A 26,232-nucleotide genomic window follows, 5' to 3' on the forward strand; every position below is an offset into this window, starting at 1 on the left:
GAATGAGCTGAGTTTCCTGAAATTGGAGAGTTTTCCCCATTTTCTGCTCCCCAAACCTCCCCCTTCACCTCCCCCCACGCTGTTTTTTCACAGAGTTGATTTGGTTTGGAGCAAAACAGCTGAAACAGTCAAAATACGAGCTCGGGTTTGTTCCAGCAGCCACGCTCCAGCTCTCCCTCGGGAATTGTTTTCCCTGGATCTCCTCGGGGTCGGGCCCTGCCTGCTCAGGGATGCTGGGGTGAAATCCAGGCCCACCTGCAGGGTGGATTATCCCACCCTCCCTGATCCACCCGAGCCCAATCCCTGCTTCTCCATGCTCGGGTTATCCCAGCTGCAGAGCAGAGATAACTCTGGGAAAAGCAGGGCAGGTGCAAGGATGTCCCCAGAGGGGACCCTGGTGGGCTGTGATAAATTCTGGTGGCTCAGGCACGGAAAATCCTCAAAACGCCACCGAGCACCCGCAGAGAGAGGCTGGGGAAGTTTTAAAAAATTTATTTATAAATAAAACCATAAAATTAACCAGTAGTTTACATCAGTCACCAGAAAGAACATCCAAAAAAAAAAAAAAAAAACAAAACCAAAACAAAATAAAAAGAAAACCTGCAGAAAAATAATTCTCTGTCCAGGCCGGGGCCTGGAGCGACACACCTGGAATGCGACGGGCACACACAGCGCGGTTGTGCAAAGGCAGCACGGCGAGGCCTCTGGAGATCACATCACAGAGCTGGGGGACCGAGGGACACGCCTGGGGACAAGGACGGGGACAGGGACGGTGCCACCGGGTCAGGAGCGGGGAATTGCCGCGGTGGGGCGAGGTCGGGACGGGCTCTGCTCCCTCGGCAGCCGGGCGGGGCTGTGCCGGCATCGGGGGTGCACGAAATCCCTCCTGGTTTTGGGGGGTGCACGAAATCCCTCCCGGCCTCGGGGGGTGCACGAAATCCCTCCTGGTTTTGGGGGATGCACGAAATCCCTCCTGGCATCGGGGGTGCACGAAATCCCTCCTGGCATCGGGGGTGCACGAAATCCCTCCCGGCATTGGGGAGTGCACGAAATCCCTGCCGGCTTTGGGGGTGCACAAAATCCCTCCCGGTTTTGGGGGGGTGCACGAAATCCCTGCCAGTTTTGGGGGTGCACAAAATCCCTCCCGGCATTGGGGAGTGCACGAAATCCCTCCCGGCCTCGCCATCCCCGATCCTTCAGCTTTCCGAACATCCTTCGGCAGGGGAGGGCTGGGACTGGGCAGGGCAGGGACTGGGACTGGGACAGGGCTGGGCTGGGCAGGGCAGGAACTGGGACTGGCACCGGGGGCACCCGCAGGAGCCTCAGGTTGGCTTTTCCAGCGGGCTGGGGGTGAGCATCGCTTGTGCCGGTGCCAGGACTGGATGGGCAGTGCCAGGACTGAATGGGCAGTGCCAGACCCAGCTGGACAGTGCCAGGACTGTCCAGGCACTGCCAGGACTGGATGGGCAGTGCCAGGACTGAATGGGCAGTGCCAGACCCAGCTGGACAGTACCAGGAGTGGCTGGGCAGTGTCAGAACCAGCTGGGCAGTACCAGGACTGTCCAGGCACTGCCAGGACTGGATGGGCAGTGCCAGGACTGAATGGGCAGTGCCAGACCCAGCTGGACAGTGCCAGGAGTGGCTGGGCAGTGTCAGAACCAGCTGGGCAGTGCCAGACCTGACTAGGCAGTGCCAGGACTGGATGGGCAGTGCCAGGACTGGATGGGCAGTGCCAGACCCAGCTGGGCAGTACCAGGACTGTCCAGGCACTGCCAGGACTGGATGGGCAGTGCCAGGACCAGCTGGGCAGTGCCAGGACTGGCCGGGCAGTGCCAGGACTGGCCGGGCAGTGCCAGACCCAGCCAGGAGAGCTGGGGCAGTGGTTTGGGGTGCTCAGGGCCGGGCGCAGAAGGCACAGACTGGTTGGTTCCTGTGTGTCACATTTCCAGGCTGGAGTGGCACGAGGGACTCGGAATTTTGCACAGCTCAGAGCCCATGGCCAAATTGGCAGTGTTGGGACTGTGCAAGAAACCCCCCCCAAGAGCCCTGGGATGGGGCAGTGGGTAAATAATTGCAGCAAAAATATCATTGCACTGGCACAGGGGGGTCCCCTGGAGCCCCCACCCCACAAACGGGGTCCTGCTGGTTCCCTCCCCAGCCAGGGGGACACGAGGGTCACCAGCAGCGCCACCTCATTATCTGTGGAGCCACTCGCTGGTGGCAGGAGGAACTTTTAAGAGCTGGGGTAGAAATTAAGGTGGAAGTGGTTGGTTTGGGGTGTTTAACAGCTCCCCTTGGCCGGATCCCTGGGATCAGGGCACGGGAGGAGATAAGGCAGCCAGGGACAGCCCTAGCGAGTGCAGGGGTGAACACAAACCCCCTTCCTTGGTCACACCGTGGCTGGGACATTGCTGGGAATCCTTGGATGCAGCTGCTGGCTGGCAGCCGGGAGAAGGGACAGAGTCCTTGTCCATGGGAGCTGGGAATGCTGGGCACAGGGAGGGCTCTGGGTGCGGTGCAGGGGGGCTGTGCTCGGGCTGAACGGGGATCTCAGGGTGATTTCGGGGTGATTTCGGGGTGATTTCAGGGTGATTTCAGGGTGATTTCATGGAGGTGGGCTGTACCAGGGGGGTGTGAGCAGCTGGGGACCTTCCTGAGGCCCTCGGGGCTGCCAGGGGTGGATGTGGCAGTGGCAGGAGGTGGCTCTGTGCTCCCACAGCGCCCTGGGATTGGCGCTGACGGAGGGTGAGGAGGAGTGGGAGCTTCCTCCAGGAAACTGGGGCTGATTCCTGCCACCATCAGTGGGCAGGAGTGTGCTGTGCCATCCTTAGAGCTGGGCACACACTGGGGCAGATTCCTGCCATCATCAGCAGGCAGGAGTGTGCTGTGCCATCCTTGGAGTTGGGCACACACTGGGGCTGATTCCTGCCATCATCAGCAGGCAGGACTGTGCTGTGCCATCCCTGGAGCTGGGCACACACTGGGGCAGATTCCTGCCATCATCAGCGGGCAGGACTGTGCTGTGCCATCCTTGGAGCTGTGCCATCCTTGGAGCTGTGCCACCCCCGGAGCTGGGCACACACTGGGGCTGATTCCTGTCACCATCAGCGGGCAGGACTGTGCTGTGCCATCCTTGGAGCTGTGCCATCCTCGGATCTGTGCCATCCCTGGAGCTGTGCCACCCCCGGAACGGGGCCAGGCCGGGTTCCCCAAGCCTGGAGCAGAGCATCCCCTGGGCGCTGGGCACGGATGGCAGAGAATTCCCTGGAGTCCTGATCCCTGCCCGGGGGCAGAGGGGGCAGTGCCGGGGCGGTGCCGGGGCGGGGGAGCTGCGGGCACGTCACCATTGGCACGAGTGGCTTGGTCACCTCTGGAACACGACGGAGGGACAGGGGGGACACGGCTCGGCTCGGCTGCGGGGCGGGGACAGCGGCTCAGATCTCGGTGGCGATGATGTCCTCGTAGGGCACGTCGGCGCCGGGGATCTCCAGCTCGATGGGCTCCTTGCCGTCCTCGCCCGCCGCCAGCTGCTGCAGCATCTTCTCCAGGCTCTGGTTCCTCTTGTACATGTGCAGGTAGCTCTGCTGCAGCTGCTTCTGGTAGTGGATCACCTTCTCCTTCTCCTCCTTCCACGTCTGCCGCTCGTGCTGGAAGCTGCAGCTCATCTGCTCGTTGTTGTCGCGTTCCGCCTTCAGCTCGGCCCGCAGCCTCTCCAGCTGCCCCTGCAGGGCCTGGGCATCGTCCCCGCCCGGCCGGGGCCCCTCGCGGGCCTCGCTGAGCTGCTGGCGGAGCGCGGCCAGCTCGGAGCGCAGCTCCACGATCTCCTGCTCCAGCAGGTTCACCTTCTCCCGCAGCAGCTCCGACTCGTTCTTCTTGCGCTGCAGCTCGTTCTCGCACACCTCCAGCTCCATGGCCTTGGTGCGCAGCGACGCCTCCAGCTCCTGGCTCTTCATCTCCAGCCCCTCCATCTTCAGCCTCACCTCCTTCAGCTGCGCCTTCAGGCTCAGGATCTCCGTGGTCTTGGTGGTGAGCTCGGTCTGCGACTCCTTCAGCTGCTGCTTCAGCAGCGAGATCTCCCCAGATTTCTGGCACACCTTGGGGGGAGAACACCTGAGTGAGGGCTGGACCATGGGGACGGGCAGGTACCCCCTGTGAGCCGGGCACAGCTGGGTGCAGCACGTGGAGACCCTGAATTTCACTTCCTTACCATTATTTCTTAAAATTTTGGACCCTGAATTTCACTTCCTTACCATTATTTCTTAAAATTTTGGACCCTGAATTTCACTTCCTTACCATTATTTCTTAAAATTTTGGACCCTGAATTTCACTTCCTTACCATTATTTCTTAAAATTTTGGACCCTGAATTTCACTTCCTTACCATTATTTCTTAAAATTTTGGACCCTGAATTTCACTTCCTTACCATTATTTTTTAAAATTATGGACCCCGAATTTAATTTCCTTACCACTAATTTTTAGAATTATGGACCCTGAATTTAACTTTTTTATCACTATTTTTTTGAATTTTAATTTAATTACAAGTATTATTTATAATTAATATTACATTAAATAACAGTACATATTATTATTTTTTATTATTACTATTAATTTGTAATTAATATTCCTCTTCCTAAACATTGGAATTTCCAGCAGATTAACAGTGTTTGCTCAGCAGTACCAAGGAGTGAGTAAATTAACATTAAGCAGAGAGTGGAAGGTTTTACTGCTCCCTAACAAATGGCCGTGGCAAGCCCAAGGAATTCCCACTTCCTTAAGGGAAGGCAGCTTCACAGCTCCTGTGGGGCAGGAAAACCCGAGCTGGAGGCCAGGAATGCTGAATTATTTTAACGCCTGAGGGGTTTGTGCTGTGCTTGTTCCTTTGGGTGAGGGGAAGGGTTCAGGGGGGCAGTGAGAGCCTCAATCCCACTCCCCTGGGGCTCTGCTGGGATTTCACATCCATTTCCTACAGCCTGGGATGGGATGGGATGGGATGGGATGGGATGGGATGGGATGGGATGGGATGGGATGGGATGGGATGGGAAGGGCTGGGATGGGATGGGATGGGATGGGATGGGATGGGATGGGACGGGATGGGATGGGATGGGACGGGATGGGGGGTTTGAGCTCTCCCCCTCCATGCCCCCCTTGCTCCTTGCTCCCCCTTTTGCCTCTCACCTCCCACTGCGTCTCCTCCAGCGCCGGGGCAAAGCTGGTCTTCTCCTTCTCGTAGGACCTCAGCTTGGTCTCCAGCAGGTTCTGCTCCTTCATGAGTTTCTCCAGCTCCTCCCGCAGCTGCTGCTTCTCCTGCTGCAGCTGGAACACCTGCAGGTGCAGCACCTGCTGCGTCCGCTGCGTCTTCTGCGAGGTTTGCTTGAGTTTGCTGTTGCACTTCTGCTTCAGCCCCTCCAGCTCCTCCTTGCAGCGCCGCTGCTTCTCCTCGTAGGCCTGGCAGGAGCTGATTTCCTTCTCCTCGAAGCTCGACTGCAGCTCCTGCAGCTCGCCCTCCCTCTCCAGCAGCTTCTGCTCCAGCTCCTGGATGGTGGATTCATCCGTGGCGATGGGCGAGCGCACGCAGACGCTCTTCTCGGCGGCGGCGCGGTGCTGGGGGGCCTTGCCGGGGTTCAGGATCTTGTTGCCGCCGTCGGAGAAGGACATGGCCTTGAGGCTCATCATGTTGCTGTCCTGGATGATGGCGCACTGCAGGATGTTGTGGGCAGAGCCCCCGAAGCGGCTGATGGGGCCCATGGGGGTGACCAGGGGCTCCAGCTGGTAGCTGCTGCTGGTGCTGTGCGTGGGCAGGCTGGACATGGAGTTGCGGCCGGAGTCGGACAGGCCCCCCGAGCACGGCAGCGGCCGCAGCTCCTGCTCCTTGCCCTTCTCCGGGGGGTGCAGCTGCTGGCCCAGGGGCCCCCCGCTCTCGGGGGACGAGTGCAGGATGGCCCCGGAGCGCGGCAGCACCGGCTTGAAGGCCGTGGGGCGAGGCAGCGGCTTGTCCCCACCCTGCTGGGGAGAGCAGAGCCCGTCAGCACCGAGCGAGCTCTGAGTGTCCTCCCGCCCCTTCTGCCCCCCGGGATGGCACCCCTGCAGTGGGACAGTCCCCTCGGGGCTCGGGGGAAGCTGCAGGCTAAAACTGGGTTTGGAAATTAAAGGCTCCTGTTGTTGATTCAAACTCCCGACAGCAGAGGTGGCAGAGTGCCCCCAGCTGCCCCTGCTCTCCCTGAGCTTCCTCAGGCACCACAACCAACACAACAACCCCGTGGTGGCACCTGCAGACACTTTGGGGACAGCGGGACATCCCCCCCGCTTCCAGGGCCGCTTTTCCACACTCACCACTTCCAGCTGGCTGGGAAAGGGCATCAGCTTCTGCGGCGTGGGCGTCCCGAAGTCCAGCCCGCTGGTCCCGGCGGGCACACCCAGCTCCCGCTGCGAGCCGTGCGCCTTCTGGCTGACCTTGATGTAAAAGAAATCCTCATTCTTGCTGCTCTTGGAGCCGGACTTGTGGCCGGAGTCCTGCGAGAAGCCGAAGCGGAGCAGCCCGTCCGAGTAGCGGTTGAGCTTTTTCAGGTGCGAGGACTTGCGCAGCTTGTACTGCGAGGCGCGGCAGTGCTTGCTGTGGAAGCTGTGGCCGGAGATGAGGCTGCTGACGCTGCCCATGCTGCTCCCGGCGCCGCCAGATCATAGCAGAGCCCGCCGTGCGGCCGGGAGCGGCGAGCCTGGGGACACGGGGACACGGCGTGAGCGGGAGAGGCCACCCGAGGGTGGCAGAGAACGCGGGCTGGGGGTGTGACAGGGCTCTGTGTGACAGGGACAGTGGCACGGTGATATCTTTATGAAAAATCCCTTCGCCAGGATTTTAATCCTGAGGAGCCTCAGAGCCTCAGAAAAGAGATGTTAGCAATGGACATTTTTTTTTTTCATGGGTTTTTTGCATTTTCTTATATTGTAAGCTTTGGTTTAGGGATATGGTAGGATTTGATGCTCTACAGGTGAAGAATCTCCTTGATCATTCCACATCAGCACTTGACTGAGGTTTTGATTGGCAACAGATAAACCTCTCGAGATGTGTTTGCTCTCTCTTCTGCAAGGGCCAAGCAGAAGGATTACAAACACAATTTTTAAAAATTTTTAATTGTATGAAAAGGCTGAACTGTCACTGTGATATTTTATGAAAAATCCCTTTGCCAGGATTTTTCTCCTGAGAAGATGAGAAGCCTCAGAAAATAAAAGTAAATAACAACTCTCTGCTGCTGTGGAATGGGGTCTGGAGGTTGTTTACCAACAGGTGCACCTTTGATCGCTCTCATGTGAATTGTTTTTACTTAATGACCAATCACAGCTGTGTCAATTCTCAGTCTGTCACAGGTTTTTATTTTCATTCCTTTCCTAGTCCTCTGATGTATTCCTTTCTCCCTATAGTTTAGCATAGCACTTTTAAAATATAAGATAATATAATATAATAAATATAATATAATATAATATAATATAATTAATATAATATCAGCCTTCTAAGAAATATGGAGTCAGATTCATCTCTTCCCTCATCCTGGGACCCTCAAACACATGGACAGGACAGCACCCAGAGCGCTGTGCCAGGAAGGCACATCCTGTTCCCACATTCCCCATTCCCACATTTCCCATTCCCACATTCCCACACATCCAGCTGGGCATCAGGGAAAGGCTCTTCTTTCCCCAGAGGGTGGTCGGGCTCTGGCTGTGCTTGGGACCACCTTGGATAAAGCCAGGAAATGGCTTGAAATGGCTTTAATTTATGATTAATTTAAATGGCTTTTATGGAATATTTCATTAATCTCAGTGGATTTTTATCCATCCTGGATAAAGCCAGGAAAGCTCTCTAAAAACGCCCGGAGGAGGAAAAGGGATCTGTGGCGATTTTTAGGTGTGATCCCAACAGGCGCCCGCATCTCCTGCTGGTTCCGGGACAGATCCTGGCTCCACAGCCTCTCCCGCATCCCGGCACTCCCGCATCCCTCCCCGCTTCCCAGCGCTCCTTTTAACTGCCTGAGAAGGGGCTCCGCGAGGCTTAATTAGCGCTAATGGGGACGAGAGGCCCTGCGAGCGCTGAGTGCTGCCATCAGAGGCACGCGGGGCTCCCCCGCTTTGTTGTGAGGGGAAAATATAAATAAAATAAAGCCCCAGCTCCTGGTGGCCTCCGCCACGCTCGGCTCTAATGGGGACCAGATCCATCTCGGTAATTAGCGGTGAGGAGGAGGAAGGCACGGAAATAAAACGAGCTGGGTCCTGTTTGCGCTGGAGGAGGAGGAGGGAGGGAAGGTTTCTGCTCCGTGCTGTGCTTGGAGCAGCTCAGAGCTCCCACTGGGTGCTCCAGAGCTCCCCAGGCCCAGGTCCGGCGGTCCAAGCGGGAATTTGGGGGTTAAACTGGAGGTGGGAGAGGGTTGGGTGGTGGAGGGGGTGCAGGAACACTGTGCCAGGGCCCCCTCACTGCCCTATCCTCAGTCCCAGAGGCAGGCCTCTCTTTTCCCACCCCTCTCTTCCCACTCCTCTCTTTCCCATTCCTCTTTTTGCCCACTCCTCTCTTTTCCCACTCATCTTTTCCTGCTCCTCATTTCCCACTCCTCTTTCCCCCCTTCTCTCTTTTCCCCATTTCTCTTTTCCCATTCCTCTCTTTTCCCACTCGTTTTTCCCACTCCTCTTTTCTCACTCCTCTTTCCCCACTCCCCTCTTTCCCCATTTTCTTTTCCCATTCCTCTCTTTTCCCACTCCTTTTTTCCCACTCCTCTTTTCTCACTCCTCTCTTTCCCTCCTCCTTTCTTTCCCATTCCTCTCTTTTCCCACTCCCTTTTCCCATTCCTGGCTGCTCCCAGCCCCACCTGCTCTCATCCCTCCCTTTATTTGTTTTCCTCTCCCCGTGCCCGAGGAGCGCGATGGATGAAGGGCGGGGGGAGGACAGACCGCCCGCCTAATCCCCAAATCCCCAAATCCATTTTTGGGAGATTAAGAGAAGCGAGAAAGGCCAGAGCGGCTGCCGGGAAGCTGCTGATACCGCACAAGGAGGAGAGGGATCGCGGGCGACGGACAATTGTCCCCAAAATGGTCCCGAGAATTGTCCCCGCAATGGTCCTGTCCGGAGAATTGTCCCCACCATTATCCCCACAACTGTCCCCACAATCGTTCCCAGAATTGTCCCCACAATTATCCCCACCATTGTCCCCACAGTTGTCCCCACCATTATCCCTACCATTGTCCCCAGTATTGTCCCCACAACTGTCCCCACAATCGTTCCCAGAATTGTCCCCACCATTGTCCCCACAACTGTCCTCACAATCATTCCCAGAATTGTCCCCATAATTTTCCCCACAATTATCCCCACCACTGTCCCCACAATTTTCCCAATTATCCCCACCATTGTCCCCACATTGTCCTCACCACTGTCCCCACAATTGTCTCCATGATTGTCCCACGATTGTCCCCACCATTATCCCCACAACTGTCCCCACCATTGTCCTCACAATTGTCCCCAGAACTGTCCCCGCACAGCCCGTGCCGGCGCCTGCGGGGGTGGAAGGCGCTGTGACAACGACACAGGTGACAACGACACAGGTGACAACGACACAGGTGACAACGACACAGGTGACAACGACACCGGTGCCACCTGCGGCCCAGCATCCCCGGCAGCGCTCTGCGCTCAGCCCATCCCATCCCCGGGCTGTGACACTTGTGGGAATTTATTTTCCCCCAGTGGGGTTTACACGCACCCAGGGGGGTTTGAGCCCCCGAAGAGGTCGGAGCTGCTCGCTGCCCCTCGGGCAGACGTGCCCGTGGATTTTTGGGTGCCCGTGGGAGATGGAGGAGCGGGGAGGCAGCGCTGGGACTTTCCAGCCTCTTGGCAGGAGGCGTTTCCATCAACCCCAGCCCTCCCACGCACGCCCGAGAGGGTTGGGCACGTTTTTCTTCTCCTTCCCTCTTAAAATGAACGCTTGGGAAGCCGTGGGGGAGTTGGAATTCACGGGCAACGGCGGCAAAAAGAGGAGCCAGCCGAGCTGGGAGGGCACAGGACCCCGAGAGGGGTCGGAGCTGTCTCCCTTTCCTGTTCAACACCTTCCCTGGGTGCCACGCGGGGATGCTGAGGCGTTTGCTGGGCCACCAAACCCCGTCACTGTGGACATCCACACACGAGAGCCGCGTGGATAAATCGGGGCTGGGTGTTTCAGGGGAGTTTGGCTGGGTCAGGGCAGGCGGCTTGTGAAGGCAAAAAATAAATGTGAATGATACTGAGAGCGCAGGGAGGGAAAGTGGGGGTGTCCCGTGGGCAGCTGTGGGTGCACAGCTGGAGAGCACTGGTCAGAGGTCACAAAAACCCAGAATTAAAAGAAAAGACCTTTGAGATCGAGTTCAACCTGTGAGCTGACAGTGAGAGGGGTGATTGGACCTGCGGGTGGGGTCACGGTGTCCTCGGTGTGGCCTGGCTGTCCCCAGAGCCCCTGGAGGTGATTACCCTGATCAATTAGCGAGCACAGAGAGCCACAGAAGACAGAGGTGTCCCTGTCACTCTGTGCCTGCAGCAAACCAGCCTTCCAAGGGTTTTTTGTGGGCATCACCGTGGTGGCAGCAGCACGAGCCCCGTGTCCCCACCCCGAGTGGATCTGTGAACCTTCCAGGGGCTTCCAGCTCCCCCTGGATCAGGGAATCCCGGGATGGCCACGGTGGCAGCCCTGTGTCCCCATCCCAAGTGGATCTGTGACCCTTCCAGGGGCTTCCAGCTCCCCCCGGATCAGGGAATCCCGGAATGGCCATGGTGACATCACCCAGAGCAGCGCCTGGCAGCGTGGGGGTCCTGGGGGGCAGATCCCGACAAACAGCACGGGCTGAACCCCGGGATGGGGGAGAACACGTGGATTCACCCACTCGGGCTTGTGCAGGGAGAGGGGGGAAAAAAATGAATGGCATCTCGTCAGCGCAGTCATGCCTACCCCGCACGTGGGAGCGCCGCTCTCCCCTGCCTCCTTCCCCCCGGAATTCACTCTTATCTCCCTCAATCTTATCTCCCCCAGCCTTTGAAGCGTTCCCCCTCGCCCGCTGCAGCAGCAGCAGCGTTCCCTGCGCCTCCCCGAGCAGGTTGCCCTGGCAGGAGCCGCGGTTTCCTCGCGGTGCCGCTCCGCTCCCTGCCGATCCTGTTCTTCCCCCCCTTCTCTGGAATGCCAGCGCTTCCTTCTTCCCAGCGAGCTCTCGCCCCCGCCTTTTCCCTCCTGGATTATTATTCATCCTCGCCGTGCAGATGCTCCCACACATTTGGGTGTTTGTTGGGAGATGCTGGGAGCAGCTGCCAGGAGCCCGGCTCGGGGCTCAGCCTCAGCCTTCCCCTTCCCCTGGAGCGCTGTGTCCCTGTCCCACCCGGCCATCGGGCCTTGGGGACACCGGGGATGTGGCCCTGGGGGGGAAAACGGGGATTTCCATTGTGGAAAGTGCTACCTGGAGCATCTGAGCTGGGCTCAGTGAAGGGAACGGCTCAGTGCAGATCTCGGAGCTGCACTAAACCCAGACTGAGCGTCCAGGACCCCCAAACGCCGCTGAACCCCCCGGGCTGAGGTGACAAAGCTGCCCTGGGGTGTGTGAGAGCATCTGCCCAGCTCTGCTCCAGCTCCTGCTGCTCTCCCTGTCCCCAGCTGGGCCCGGGCTCCCCAAACCCTGATCTTTTAGCTTTCCAAACCCTGTTCTTTTTACTCTCCAAACCCTCCTCTTTTTGCCCTCCAAACTCTGCTCTTTTTTCTCTCTAAACCCTGCTCTTTTTACCCTCTAAACGCTGCTTGTTTTCACTCTCCAAACCATGCCCTTTTTACTCCCCAAACCCTGCTCTTTTTACTTTCCAAACCCTGATTTTCACTCACCAAACCCTGCTCTTTTTGCCCTCCAAACCCTGCCCTTTTTTCTCCCCAAACCCTGTTCTTTTTACTTTCCAAACCCTGATTTTCACTCTCCAAACCCTGCTCTTTTTGCCCTCCAAACCCTGCTCTTTTTTCTCCCCAAACCCCGCTATTTTCACCCCCCAAACGCTGCTCTTTTCACTCTCCAAACCCTGCTTTTTTGCTCCCCAAACCCTGTTCTTTTTACTTTCCAAACCCTGATTTTCACTCACCAAACCCTGTTCTTTTTGCCCTCCAAACCCTGCTCTTTTTTCTCCCCAAACCCTGCTCTTTTTTCTCTCCAAACCCCGCTATTTTCACTCCCCAAACCCTGCTGGTTTTTCTCCCCAAACCCCGCTATTTTCACCCCCCAAACCCTGCTCCTTTTTCTCCCCAAACCCCGCTATTTTCACTCCCCAAACCCTGCTGGTTTTTCTCCCCAAACCCCGCTATTTTCACCCCCAAACCCTGCTCTTTTTTTCTCTCCAAACCCCTCAATTTTCCCTCCCCAAACCCCTCTCTTTTCGCTCCCCAAACCAGCAGCATCCCCCAGCGCCTGGCGAGCCCCGTGCCCAGCCGAGCTCGCCCCCAGCCCGTGCCCGAGCCCCTCCCGGCGCTGCCGGGGCTGTTTTCCGCCCCTGCCCGGGCAGGCTTTGTGCCTCGGGGCCCCTCAGCACGGCTTTCATTCACTGCCACCATTGTCCCCGCTCATTCAGCGACATCCACCGGGCCGGGTTTGATCGCGGCCCGGCACAAAGCGCTCTCCATGTGTTCCGCCCCGATTTGCCATTAGCGAAGGGGGGGGACACTCGTGGAGAAGAATAAGCCGCCTCGGTGACACGTTCCAGGCACTCGAGTGGCCCCGGAGTCCATCACACTTCGTGTTCGGTCAATGAGCAGCGGGAGAATTCGCAGCTCGTTAAGGGGAGACTCTGCCAGGGGCTGGGTGGGCTCCGTGCCAGAGTGGCTGTGCCACTGTGCCCTGGCAGCTGGGCACCACGCTGCAGGCCGGCGGGTGAAGGGGCGATTGCTCAATAGCAAAAAACCACAAAACCTAAAACCCCCCCCAAAAAAACAACAACAACAACAACAAAAAAACCAAACAAAAACAAAAACAAAAAAAAGGAAAAAAGGAAAAAAGGAAAAAAATTAAAAAACAGGAAAAAAAGAAAAAAAAACCCTAAATAAACAGGGGAAAAGGGGGAAAAAAAGGAAAGGAAAAAAAAAGGGGGGGGGAGGAAAAAAAGAAAAGGGGGGAAAGGCAAAAAAAGGAAAAAAGAAAAAAAAGGCAATTTGCATCACAGCAGTTCCTGCGGGAGGGTGGCTCAGGTCAAGGTCACTTAGAAAGCCCAAAATCATCTCTGAATTCAGCAGCAGCCTTGGGAAGGGCTTTGCAGGAGCCGCGGACACACAGGGCGAGCAGGGTGGAACCATCCCCGGGCGGCTCCGAGCCGCGTTTGGGGCAGAGCAGGAGGGATTCCCAGGCAGGCCGAGCTCCGGGGCTGCCTCCCCACCCTCCCCACCCTGCCCGGGGTGAGGCTCCCGGCCCTGCCCGGGGACGATTGCTCAACCCGCAGGAAATCGGTGTCAGCAGCAAGCCGTGATCCCCGCGGAGAGTTTGCTCCCTGCAGCCTCAGCCCAGAGAATCCCCGGCCTAGGGAGGGGATCTGTCCCTCTCCTCTCTGCCCCGCAGCCCCCGGGGACGTGGGGGTCACACAAACCCTGAGGGGCCCCAACCAGAACCAGAATCCCCTGGGATGGAAGCCCTGGGATGGATCCACTGGGATGCAACCCCTGGGATGGATCCACTGGGATGCAACCCCTGGGATGGAATCTCCTGGGATGGATCCCTGGGATGGATCCCCTGGGATGCAACCCCTGGGATGGATCCCCTGGGATGCAACCCCTGGGATGGATCCCTGGGATGGAATCCCCTGGGATGGAGCCCCTGGGATGGATCCCCTGGGATGGAATCTCCTGGGATGGAACCCCTGGGATGGATCCCTGGGATCCTGCAGGGTCACAGCCCCTGGGAAAGCCAGGCTGAGGTGAGGGCTGGGCTGGAAAAGGGTGGTGGGCACTGCCCAGGGAATGGGCACAGCCCCGGAGCTCCTGGGATGGGGTTGTTGGGGTCTGTGCAGGGCCAGGGCTGGGACTCTGATCCCTGTGTGCCCCTCCCAGCTCAGCACATCCTGTGATCCCAGAATCAACTGGGATGCCACCAGATGGTGATGATGAGGGACTGATCTTCACCTCCTCCCTGCCAGCCCTGCCGTCCCCAAAAGTCACTTTGGGAATCTGCTGCTGCCAGGCCAGCCCTGGAGCTGCCCTGTGTGCAATTCCCTGAGCGAGGAGGGATTCCTGGAGGCCAAACCCCAGCTCTCCCTACACAGCTGCAGTTTGAGAGCTGCAGAGCCCAGAAAATCGGGCTGGACACATTCCCGGCCCCTCCTGCCGCCCCTGTCCCCGCCTGAGCCCGGCCAGGGGCTGCTCCCAGCCGGCCCCAAGGATGGATGCTCCCTCCTGGACCCAGGGCAGCCTGGGAACATCCCAGGAGCTTGGGGATCCCTGCTCCACCCTCCTCGGCTCGGCCCCCAGCTCTCCCTGAGTCCAGCTGGGGCCAGGCTCCCCAAACCCTGCAATGTCTTCTCCCCAAACCCTGCAATGTCTTCTCCCCAAACCCTGCTCTTTTTGCTCCCCAAACCCTGCCCTTTTAGCTCCCCAAATCCTGCCCTTTTAGCTCCCCAAACCCTGCAATGTTTTCTCTCCAAACCCCGCTTATTTTGCCCTCCAAATCCTGCTCCTTTTGCCCTCCAAATTCTGCTTTTGGGTCTCCAAACCCTGCTGTTTTTTCCCCTCCAAACCCTGTTCTTTTCTTTTCTTTTGCCCTCCAAACCCTGTCCTTTCCATCCTCCCAACACCAACATCTGCGTGAACAACCCCCAGCCCTTCCCGCGAGAGCAGAACCCGAATTTTTCCTCCCTCTTTTTTTGGGTTAAATCCACTCCAGCTCCCCCCAGCTGGCACCACGTGCCAGAGCCTCCCAGTGCCACCCGGAGCCCCCCGGCTCTGTCCCCGCTGCTGTCGCCGGGCCTGGGGAGCTCGGTGATTCACGGAGCACCCACACGAGCCACATCAGTCATGCTCGGCTACAGAGGGAACGCGTGTGAGACACCGTTAAATATTCCTGGGGCGGAGAGAAAGATCCTTTCAGCTCCTCTTAATTCCTCCCAGCATCTGGCTTTTCGCGCTAATGAGCGACTGAGACGGCAATTAGAGCCCTGCTAATTGGCAAGGCAGGAACGCCGCTCGCTGCTTTGGTTTGGGGACACCTGAAGGGTGGCAGTGGCACCAGCCTGGGGGGTTCACCCCCCTCCATTAGTGGGGAGCAGCCACAGAGCCAAATTTGGGGACAATTTGGCCTCCTGGGGATGCTGTGGGGGACGCCTCGCTGGAGGTGAGGAGCGGCCCCTCCTGCCCGGCCCCGCCGCACTTTTTTTTTTGGGATATTTTGGAATATTTTGGGATATTTTGGGAGCCGTCTGGGGCTGGCAGGTGGTGCCGGGGTGGTGGCAGCTGAGCCCGGCTTTCACTCGGGAGCCGCCAGGCCCCTGCTCACACTTCCCTTCCCGACCCTGCCCCGCACAATCTGCCGCGCTGCCGGCTCGAATTCCCGGCTCCGGGGGCTGCTTTGCCCCGGGCACCTCCGGGAGGGTTCGGGGATGGATCCCCAAATTCCTGCCCGGGCAAAACCCACCCCGGCGGGGCTGGGGGTCCCGCAGCCTCCCACGCGCTGGCCCCGGGCTCTGCCTGGTGGGAAAGCTTTGTCTGTCCTGCTAAAAATAGCAGGAACTCGCTGTAACTCGGCATGAGCCCGAAATACTTCTCCTCCCAGCTTGCGCTGCTCACGTGGCTTCGGCCCTGAATTATGGATGAAACCGGGATGGGGACAGCAAACCCCTTCGCTGGTGGCACCCAGGGCTCCTTCCACGAGGCAGGCAGCTGCCCAAAAGCCGCAGGAAATACCTGGGCCAGGCTCTCGGTGCTGCACAACTCCCCCGGGCACAGGAGGGGAGCAGCATCCTCTCCACGTACAGGCAAAATTTAGCAGCGGTGCTCAGGCTGCCATGGAGACCGGGCTGTGTTTGCAATCCCCGCGCCTTTTATTGTCTCTCCCCCCTCTCCCGAGCGGCTGAAAAGCAGCCGGGAGCAGCGGGGCTGGCATTGCCCGGCTGGCATTGCCCCCCTGGCACTGCCCCCTCTGCTCCTGGTGGCCACGGCAGCCAGCCCACCCCCCCTGGGTGCCCCCTCTGCTCCTTCACCCCCTCTCAGGGCCACTTTGGGCACCATAAAGCAAATTTGGGCTTGCTGGGCTCGGGTGGGCACCATGAGGGGCACGGGCCCCCCTCTGCTGTCCCCTGCTCGCTGCGCCCTGGGGACGGCGAGGAAGGGGACAAGGGCTGGAATTGGGCTGGGTTGGGGCTTTTTCCTCCAGCCAAGGGCTGGACACTGCCTGAGGAACAGGAGGGGCAGTCAGTGGCCCTGGCAGCAGCTGACAGCCCCAAATCTCTGCCCCAGCCTGAGGAAACTGAGAGAGCCAGAGAGAAACCTCGGCCAGGCAGGGCCTAAAGATCCTCCTCAAACCAAACCCAGTGCCAGCTCCAGGCTGGGCTTCGCTGTGATTCCTCCCTTCCCTGTCTGTGGTACCAGTTACACCCAGCTTGCCTAAATTTGGGGATTTTTGTCCCTGCCTGGCAGCTCCTGCTCGTGGTGAGGAGCCAAGCTGGGTCCTGGCTGTGAGGAGCATCTGCTGCCGCTGTCTCCTCATCCCCAGCTCCTCTCCTGCTTCCCAGAGTGTCACATCCCATCCCAACGCTCCAATGCAGCGGCAGAAGTGGGGGGAAAAAAAAGGCAAATTCAGTTCTCGCTTCCTATTTTCCTCTTCCTCTCTTTCCCAGACTTGGCCCGTGGTGAAATCCACCCCTTTAATGCCTGGCTGCCAAATGGAGCAGCTCTCCCAACAGGGAAATGTGCATCAAAGTTGCAGGGAATATTTAATTAACCTTTAACGGAGCTCTTCCCTAAGTGGCTCACGGAGATGTCACTGGATTGCTCCGAAAATTGGGAGGAGCAGGAGGAGATGGAAAAAGAGGGATTTAAAGATCCAAATGTTCCCGGATCCTGAGCTGGAACCTCTGATCTTGGCTTGGGCAAGGGCCCAAACCCACAGCCCTGCCCCCAGGAGAGCTGGGAGAGCTCGGAGGGGACACCCTGGGATGGCAGCAGGGATTTTTGGGAGCTTTTCCTTTCCCAGGATCTCCCAGCTGGATCCTCTCCCTCTCCCAGGCCTCGGAGGATCCTCCCAGAGCCAGAGCTCGGGGACCAGGCTCTCCCAGAAATGATAAAAACTCCCTTCAGGCAGGAGCTGCCTTCGCTGCTGCTGCCACGAGGGGAAAATGGGAATATTTCAGCCCGGGGGGAGAAGTCCTGGCTGTGAGGAAGAGGAAGAGGAGGAAGGTCTGGCTGGGAGTGCTGCAGGGGCGCTGCTGCAGGAACCCCAGCGCTGCCGGGGCAGGATCTGGCTCCCCAAATCCAGGGAATGGCCACGCCTGGGAGCACTCAGGGCTTCCCACAAAAAAACCCAGGAATTCCTTGGCCCTTGCTGCTCACAGGGGCTTCTCCCAGCCAGGGGAGCAGCACAAAACGCCGGCAGCAGGGAAGGCCTTGGTGAGCCACGTGCGGAATCTTTGTGCATTCCCTGCTATTTTTAACTAATCCCGAATGGAAACCCTGCCCGGGGCTCCTGCTCCGGCCTCGCTCCTTCCCTGCAGCTCCTGGAAAAATCCCCCCAAGGGCAGCTGGTGAGCGAGGAACACCGAATAAATCAGGCAGGGGGTGGATTTGGGGCCTCCCAGGAGAGAGGAGATTTATAAACACGCCAGGCAGCGCTGAGGGCACAGCAAAAACCCCTCCAAATTTCCTGTGGGGGCTGAGCTTTCCCTGCTGGAAAGGATGGGGGTCCCACGGCTCTGCCACGGAGCCACAGCCGTGTCTGTGCCAGGCTGGGCTGCTCCAGGAGCAGCTTTAGGAGCAGTTTTAGCAGCAGGTTCTGCAGCAGGTTTAGCAGCAGCTCCCGGAATAGCTGCAGTGCTACTACGGTTTCACACTTGGCCACGCAGCGCGGGCACCCAGCTCTGCCGGTGGCCCCGGCTGACTCGGTGTCCCGGGAAGGGCCCCTGGTGTCCCGGGAAGGGCCCCTGGAGCTCGGCTCCGGCTCTCAGGGGTTCCTGGGATGGTCCCAAGGATCAGATTCCTGCCCCTGCTGCTCTGTGCTGCCCATCTCTGCGTGCCGTGGATGCCTCAGCTGAGCCTCACCTGAGCATGACCGGACCTGCCCGCTGCACACAGAGCCTTCCCCAGAGAGGGAAAAGAGGCATTTGGGGCCGAGGACGGAGCAGGGGGCGCAGGAGGAGCGGCAGCTCCCTGGCACAGACCCCTGTCCCCTCCACAGCCGAGCATCGCCCGCTGCCCCTCCTGCCCTGCACACCCGGGCACGGCAGCGCTGCCCTGGCAGCCCCGCGGCCGGGGGGCTCTGCTGGGGCTCTGCTGGGGCTCTGCAGGGGCGCTGGGCTGCTCTGGAGCTCTCATGCTGCTGCCTGAGCCTCGCCTGCCTTCGCCTCCCCCCTCGGCAGCGCTGCCTGCCAGGAGCGGTGACGAACGGGTGGGAGGGACGGAGCGGCTCCGGCCCCATCCAGCGGCCCCGCCGTGCCAGGCAGGGCTCGCCCGGGCACACAGGGCTCCCCCGGGCACGGCTGGGGGCTCCGGGGAGAACGGGGAGCATCCCCGGAGCCGCGGTTGTGCGGCTGAGTGCGCTTTTGCAGCTGCCATTAATTGCCCCCAACGCCGATTGCGAGCATTTCGCACTTTCAGCTCTTTTGTGCCGCTCATTAATGGCACTGGTAATTAATGACCCGGGCGGAGCGGCTTGGCAGCCCCGGGAAAACCTGGCTGGGGGCTCGGGGGTGAGATGGACACACGGGAGGGACAGAGTGTGACACTGGAGGAGCCTGGCTGGGGACAGAGGTGAGCCGGACACACGCAGGGGACAGAGTGTGACACTGGCGTGGGAGGCTGGGCTGCCCAGGAACCCCTGGCAGAGCTTCCCAGGGAAGGTAAATCAGTGTCTGGTTGATGGTGGGGGAGTTTTTTTCCCCGCTCCTTTTCCGCTCGCCACAGCCTCGGGTGCGGAAGAGGAGCTCTGGGGGGGGTTTGGGGGCTCCTGTGGAAACACATCGGCCTGCTCCCAAAAAATGGGGCCGGTGCTGCTCCCTCCTGGCTGCCCGAGGCCCACGGGGGAGGAGAAGGTCGCAGGATCCACTGTGAGCACGGGACACGGAGAGGAACCCCCCGGGCCCAGGGAGTGCCCAGGGCTGGGCACTGCCGGACAGGGCAGCCACGGAGGGGGGGTGGCAGGAGGGGACAGCAGGACACCAAGCGCAGCTCCCCGGGATGCAGCTGTGCCACCCCTGCAGCCGGGACCGAGGGATGGGGACACATCCCTGGTGGGGGCGGGGATCAGCACTGGGGGTCCCACACGACCCCCGGGCCCTCTGGTGGGTGTGGGACCCTCCTGCCACACCCGGGGGTCCTGTCCCGCGGGAGGGACCCCTGGAGCAGGAGGGAGAGCCCAGGGCTCTCCGGAGATGTCACAGAGCACACACGGCTCAGCAGCGCCGGGAATGTCGCCTGCCAGGACCTGCCAGGACCCGTCCCCGCGCGGGTCTGTCCCCGAGCTCCGCGTGTCCCCGGCTGAGCGGTGACAGCCCCGCGCCGCTGTTCCAGGCCAGATTCATCCCCGGCTTTCCAGGAGCCGCGCGGCCTCGGGGCGGCTCTGACCGCCCTCCCACGCCCTCCCCGCGCTGCAGAGCCCGGCCCGGAGCGGGGGCAGCCCCGGGCAGGGCCGAGCCCCGGGCAGAGGCGGCGGGACGGCGCTGCCGCATCCCCCCAGGTGCGGTTGGCATTTCCCGCAGGGGTCCCCCGCGCTCCTTCCTCCCCTCCCACGCAGCCGGCCCTGCCCGCGCAGCTCCAGCGGCGCAGAATTCCTGCAGGAGCAGGCAGCCCCTCGCCGGGATGGCTCCGAGCTGATGACAACAAACCAAAGGCATCCGCTCCTTGCCTTCCTTCCCCTCCTTCCCGGCAGGCCGGGGCTCTGTAACCTGAGGCAGCCCGCACCGAGGTGCTGAACAGGCAGAATTTTCTCGCTGCCGTGTGAAAAGAAGTTTTCCAGACTTCAGAGGGAAGCGAAAAGCCAGAGCTGAGCCCCGGGGGAGCCGCGGGCGGCTCCGAGCGGCCAAAGGGATGGGAGCCGGCAGCGGGGGCGAGCCCAGCCGCTCTCCCGGGGCGATCCCGACTCTTTGTCACCGAGCCCCAGCCCTGTCCCCGAGCCCCGAGCGCTGTCCCCACGGAGCCGGGCCGGTGCCGGCACCCCCGGGGCCGCCGTGCCCAGCGTGGGGGGGGTCACCCCAAAGCCATCACACTGTGGGGAGCCCCGACCGCGCAGCTCAGCCCCTCCGAGTCCCCTCGCTGTCCCGTCAGTGTCCCCGCACCTCCCCTGGCAGCGTCCCCCGGTGCCACCGACGTGTCCCCTCCGTGGCCCTGCCCGGACCCCCCCGGTCGCGGCCCCCCGGTGTCCCCCCGGTGTCCCCCCGTGCCCACCTCGGGTGGCCGCTGGCTCCTCGGCGCGGCGCGGGGCTCCGCGGGGCTCCCGGAGCCGGCCCGGCCGCAGCATCCCCGGCGCGGCGGCGGAGGAGGGGCCTGGACCCCGCGGCCGCGCACCGGGCCCGCCCCGGCGCAGCCCCCGGCTTTGTGCGCCGGCCCCCGGCCCCTCCTCTGCGCCCCCGGCCCCTCCTCTGGCCCGGCTGGGGCAGGAGCAGCAGCGGGGGTTTCTCCCGGATGCTGAGAGCGGCCCGCGGGTGGATCCGGGCTCTGCGGGAACCGAGCCGGGGCAGCAGGGCCGGGAAAGGTCCGGGCTGAAGTTCCTGTTCTGCTGGATTCCGAGCGAGGGCTTTGAGGCTCCAAAATCGCGGCCTGGGCTGTGCCCGGCTCATTCCGCAGGGATCCCCGCGCCTCTGACCCCCGGCAACCCCCTCGGGGGGCTGGAACGCTGGGCCGGGGGGGGACCCGACCCCTCCTGGGCTCGCCGGAGTGCCGGGGACGCTCCAAAGGAAAGCCCCGAAGGTCTCTGCTGAATCCATTCAGGTGGGCCCCGATTTCTGTAGCCCAGGCAGGCTGTGCGTGGCCGCAGGTGAGGTCTGTCCTGCTCCCGATTTTCCAGCTCCTGTTGCTCGCTGGCAGCCTGGAACGGGGCTGGAGGGGCAGCGACATTGCCACGTCCCTTCCGTCCCTGCCCACCGGCCCCTGGGGAGGGGGTTCGCCTCCTCCCCCTCACCTGGGAGCCGCTCCCTGCCCGGAGTTTTCCTGCCTGGAATTTCCCTGCCAGGAGTTTCCCTGCCCGGAGTTTTCCGCCTGCCCCGCGCGGGGTCGGGGCGCTGACGCAGCGCTCAGATATCCGCCGGGCAGCTGGAGGCACATCTGGGCTTGTCCCGGCCACATCTGGGCTTGTCCTGGGCACGGAGCGGCGGCGCTGCGGCCCGGTCCGGTGTGCGGGGAGGGAGGATCGCCCGAGCCAGAACAGGATCCCCAATTCCAGCCCAGGATCCCCAATTCCAGCCCAGGATCCCCAATTCCAGAACAGGATCCCCCATTCCAGCCCAGGATCCCCCATTCCAGCCCAGGATCCCCAATTCCAGAACAGGATCCCCCATTCCAGCCCAGGATCCCCCATTCCAGCCCAGGATCCCCCATTCCAGCCCAGGATCCCCGTTCAGTCTCACACCGGGCTGCTGTGTGCCCATGGGATTGGGATGGCATTCTGTGGGATTGGGATCGTGTTCCATGGAATTGGGATCACTGTGTTTTATGGGATTGGGATCGTGTCCCATGGGATTGGGATCATCATGTCCCACGGGGTTGGGATGGTGTCCTATGGGATTGGGATAGTTTCCCATGGAATTGGGATCATTGTGTCCCAGGGGGGTGAGATGGTTTCCTGTGGGATTGGGATCATCGTGTCCCACGGGGTTGGGATGGTGTCCCACGGGGTTGGGATGGTGTCCCCTGGGATTGGGATGGTTTCCCACGGGATTGGGATCATTTTGTCCCACGAGGTTGGGACGGTTTCCCATGGGATTGGGATCATCATGTCCCACAGGGTTGGGATGGTGTCCCGCAGGGTTGGGATGGTGTCCCACGCATGGATCTCCATCCCCTGGCACATCCCGAGGATCTCAGCACTGGGATTGGCCCCATTCCCCGCTGGGAGCCTCCAGCAGCCCGGGCCGGGCGGGAGGCGTGACCCCAAGCCCGGCCCTGCCCTCCCGGGCCCTGAGCGGAGGGAACGGGCCTGCGGGGGTGGGGCCGGCACGGGGAGCGGCGCTGGGATTTACGGGATTTATGGGGTTTATGGGATTTTTGTGATTTATGGCGCTGCCGCTCGGCAGAGGAGATCCACCCCCTGGCTTTTTTTTTTTTTTCCTGGCAGCTCCCTCGGTGTCTCTGCTGGGCTGAGCGGCTCCCACAGCAGAGCAGGCGGCTGGAGTCGGATATTGTGGAGCTCCGAAGGGAAGGGAGGAAGAGGAAGGAGGAGAAGAGGGAGAGGGAAGGAGGAGGAGGAGGAAGAGAAGGAGGAGGAGGAGGAAGAGAAGGAGGAGGAGGAAAAGAAAGAAGGAGGAGGAGGAAAAGAAAGAAGAAGGAGGAGGAGAAGGGAGGGAGAAGGGAGGGGGGAGGAAGAGAAGGAGGAGGAGGAGAAGGAAGAGAACAAGGAGGAGGAAGAGAGGAGGAGAAGGAGGAGGAGAAGAAAGAAGAAGGGGGAGGAGAAGGAAGGGAGAAGAGAGGGGGGGAGGAGATGAAGGAGGAGAAGGAAGAGAACAAGGAGAAGGAAGAGAAGGAGAAGAAGGGAGGAGAGCGAGAGGGAGAAATAGAAGTAGGAACAGAAGGAGGAGGACAAGGAGAAGGAGAGGAAGGCGAAAGCAAATTCACGTGAGCACAGAGAGGGTTTAGCAGGATTCCACAGGGAAAAAGGGCCAGGAAAACGGTGATGATTCATTTTCAGCAAGCTCGGTGTTTCTACAGCAAACCACAGACAGGAGGGATCTGCTCTAGCTGGGCCAGCGGCTGGAGCTCCCAGGAATCCTCTGGGCTGGGAGCTCTGCAGCTCCACCACTGTGGGGGGAAAGAGCCCCACAGTGTCCCCTGGCTGTGCCTGGGCTGTCCCCGAGGACGTGCTCGGCTCCTCCTGGGCTGGAACTCATCTTCCCTGGTTCCTCCTGGGCTGGAACTCACCCTGCCTGGCTCCTCCTGGGATGGATTTTGCCCTGCCCGGCTGCTCCATCCATCCATCCATCCATCCATCCATCCATCCATCCATCCATCCATCCATCTTTTATCCATCCATCCATCTTTTATCCATCCATCCATCATCCATCCATCATCCATCCATCCATCCATCCATCCATCCATCCATCCATCCATCATCCATCCATCCATCCATCCATCCATCCATCCATCATCCATCCATCCTTCCATCCATCCATCATCCATCATCCATCCATCCATCATCCATCCATCCATCATCCATCCATCCATCCATCCATCCATCCATCCATCCATCCATCATCCATCCATCCATCCATCCATCCATCCATCATCCATCCATCCATCCATCCATCCATCCATCCATCCATCATCCATCATCCATCCATCCATCATCCATCCATCCATCATCCATCCATCCATCCATCCATCCATCCATCCATCCATCATCCATCCATCCATCCATCCCATCCCATCCCAGTCGTGTCAGGACTCGCCCCGGGTGCTGCCTCCTCCCCCTCTGCCTCTGAGCCGCGGTGTTGCTTCACCTACCGAGTCACCTGGACGCCTTCCCAGGGCAAGGGAGCCCCGGAGAGGAACTGGAAAGGATCCCAGTGGAGGTTTGGGTTCTTGAGGAGCGTGGGGTGAAGGCCAGGTCCTGAAATGCCTCCCTGAATCCACCTGGATTTCCCCACGGTGGGACCTGACCTGTTGTGAAAATCGCTCCGCAAACATTCCACATTTTAAGGTTAAAAATTCCTCCAGAAAAACCCAACCACAAAAATAAAAGAAAAAAAAGGAAAATCACAAAAATCCACTTTTTGTCCTTTGGCTGCAAGTGGGGGGTGAGCCATGGGTGATTTGTTTCCCTGCAGGGAATTTGGGCAGGGAAATGTTCCCGGGCCTCGCTCAGTCCAGCAGCTCTGGGAGTGGCTCAGGTGGGGAGCGAGTCCCTCCCTCTTCCTTCCCACCCCTCATTCCTCCCTGGAATCACCCTGGACACAGCCCTAAGTGGATTTGCATGCTACATGGAATAAAATCCCTTATATTTTAATATAAAGGAAAAGCAGAAATGACAAAGACACGATTTCCACCCTCCCCCCCCCTTTTTTTTTTTCTTTTTCTTTTTTTACTACTCCCAGATTATTTACAAATCCGTTGAAATTGGATAGAACTCGGTTCACACTCGTTTGCTGCTCGGGGAGGGAATTACAAGATAATCAGATCAGTGATAAAAGCAAGAAGTAGGTGTGTATTTAATGACTTTTTCCCCCACAGAGCCATGAGGGAAGATTGGAGGAGTGAGGCAAAGGCTGGAAAAGGAAACAAAACCCCCAAAGGCTCCGCAGGGCTGGAGGGAAAGAAATTGTACCTTGATTTTTCCATCTGGATTTTCAACAGATCCAGGAACGGGATGTAGGGTGGGAAGGGTTGGGGGGATGGAAGGGACATCCCCTGGGGCTGGGCAGGGGCGTCACACGGGGCTGGCACAGCTCTCCTGCCTTGGAGGATGGGTGTGCTTCCCAAAACCACGGGGATGGGAATTTCCCTTCCAGGGGGGGAGGAAGCGGCTGTGGGGCTGCCCAAAGGATGAGCCAAAGGGTGATCCCAAAACCTGATCCAAAGGGTGATCCCAAAACCTGATCCAAAGGGTGATCCCAAAAGCTGAGCCAAATGGTGATCCAAAGGGTGATCCCAAAGGCTGAGACTAAAGGGTGATCTCAAAACCTGATCCCAAAGGCTAATCCCAAAGGCTGAGCCCAAAGGGTGATCCCAAAGTTTGATCTCTCATCCTGATCCCAAAGCCTGAGCTCAAGGCCTGATCCCAAAGCCTGAGCCTTCCAGAGGTGTCAGAGCAGGGATTTGGGACTCCAGGACTGGGATGTGTCTTTGGGATTGCTGAGGGCTCAGCTTCGGGCTCAGCTTTGGGGCTGGGAATATTCAGGAGCTCATCCCCAGCTGATGTCCCGGGATTTTGTCCCCACTGTGCTGCACAACAGGATTTCCAGCCAGGCCAGCCAGGATAATTCTTGTTCTGGTTGGGGTGGAGGGGGGAAACCATTCCAATCCATCCCAACCATCCTAATCCATCCCAATCCATTCCAATCCATCCCAACCATCCCAATCCACCCCAATCCATCCCAACCCATCCCACCCTGTCCCAACCACCCCAATCCATCCCAACCATCCCAATCCATCCCAACCCATCCCCATCCATCCCAACCATCCCAACCCATCCCACCCTGTCCCAACCACCCCAATCCATCCCAACCACCCCAATCCATCCCAACCATCCCAATCCATCCCAACCCATCCCCATCCATCCCAACCATCCCAACCCATCCCAACCCCCCCAATCCATCCCTGTCCATCCCAACCATCCCAACCCATCCCAATCCATCCCAGTCCATCCCCTCGGAGCAGAGTGTGTCCTTCCCAGCAGGAAAGGGGACTCCCACCAGCTCCTCTGTAATTTGGGGTAAAACCTGACCCAGAGCAATCCCAGAATGGTTTGGGCTGGAAGGGACCTTAAATTCCAATTCCATGGGCAGGGACACCTCCCATGATCCCAACCCGTCCAGCCTGGCCTTGGGCACTGCCAGGGGTCCGGGGCAGCCACAGCTTCCCTGGGAAATCCATGCAGCATTCCCAGGGAGTTCCAGCCTACTTAGGCCAGGCTTTGCTCCCGTTCCCATTCCTGGACGCCTGAGAAGCAGCTCTGCTTCCAATCCCAGCAAAAATAAAAACAAACCAACCCTCAAGAGGTCGTGAGAAAAAATCCAGAGGAAATCCAGTCCCATCCCCTGCTCAGAGGCAGATTGATGTTTCCTCTTCCACTTCTGGGATTCATCCGTGCCTTTGCCATTAGAATTAAACTGAGGGCTGGGCTCAGCTCCGGGGCAGCTCCTCAGCCTCCTCCTGTG

The 26,232-nt window shown here is 59.6% G+C and overlaps 2 protein-coding genes across 3 annotated transcripts; one reads left to right on the forward strand and one right to left on the reverse strand.

The window, feature by feature from the left end:
- Nucleotides 1–1,673: 1,673 nt before the first annotated feature.
- Nucleotides 1,674–20,746, reverse strand: LZTS1 (leucine zipper tumor suppressor 1). Of its 2 annotated transcripts, none has more exons than XM_064400399.1 (4): nucleotides 20,594–20,746; nucleotides 6,330–6,712; nucleotides 5,175–5,999; nucleotides 1,674–4,094 (listed from the first exon to the last, which is right to left on the reverse strand). In XM_064400399.1, the coding sequence occupies exons 2-4, from the start codon at nucleotides 6,651–6,653 to the stop codon at nucleotides 3,435–3,437; spliced, it is 1,809 nt and encodes a 602-aa protein (XP_064256469.1). In that variant the 5' UTR covers nucleotides 6,654–6,712; nucleotides 20,594–20,746; the 3' UTR covers nucleotides 1,674–3,434. The 2 variants fall into 2 exon arrangements, with proteins under 2 accessions (XP_064256469.1, XP_064256468.1); XM_064400398.1 differs by having other exon boundaries at nucleotides 5,175–6,002; nucleotides 20,594–20,745.
- Nucleotides 20,747–20,844: 98 nt separating this feature from the next.
- Nucleotides 20,845–24,098, forward strand: LOC135287082 (splicing factor 3A subunit 2-like). Its single transcript, XM_064400400.1, has 2 exons — nucleotides 20,845–21,136; nucleotides 22,479–24,098. Exon 2 carries the CDS (start codon nucleotides 23,034–23,036, stop codon nucleotides 23,940–23,942), a length of 909 nt encoding a protein of 302 aa, XP_064256470.1. The 5' UTR covers nucleotides 20,845–21,136; nucleotides 22,479–23,033; the 3' UTR covers nucleotides 23,943–24,098.
- The last annotated feature ends 2,134 nt before the right edge of the window (nucleotides 24,099–26,232 follow it).

Source organism: Passer domesticus, chromosome 28 (assembly GCF_036417665.1).
Source record: "Passer domesticus isolate bPasDom1 chromosome 28, bPasDom1.hap1, whole genome shotgun sequence".
NCBI lineage: Eukaryota > Metazoa > Chordata > Aves > Passeriformes > Passeridae > Passer > Passer domesticus.

Coding starts and splice junctions, on each gene's coding strand:
- LOC135287082 (XM_064400400.1), top strand. CDS start 23,034: ATGATTCATTTTCAGCAAGCTCGGTGTTTCTACAGCAAACCACAGACA.
- LZTS1 (XM_064400398.1), bottom strand. CDS start 6,653: ATGGGCAGCGTCAGCAGCCTCATCTCCGGCCACAGCTTCCACAGCAAG. Junction 6,003..6,329: donor TTCCCAGCCAGCTGGAAGTG/GTGAGTGTGGAA, acceptor TGCTCTCCCCAG/CAGGGTGGGGACAAGCCGCT. Junction 4,095..5,174: donor TGGAGGAGACGCAGTGGGAG/GTGAGAGGCAAA, acceptor TCTCCCCCCAAG/GTGTGCCAGAAATCTGGGGA.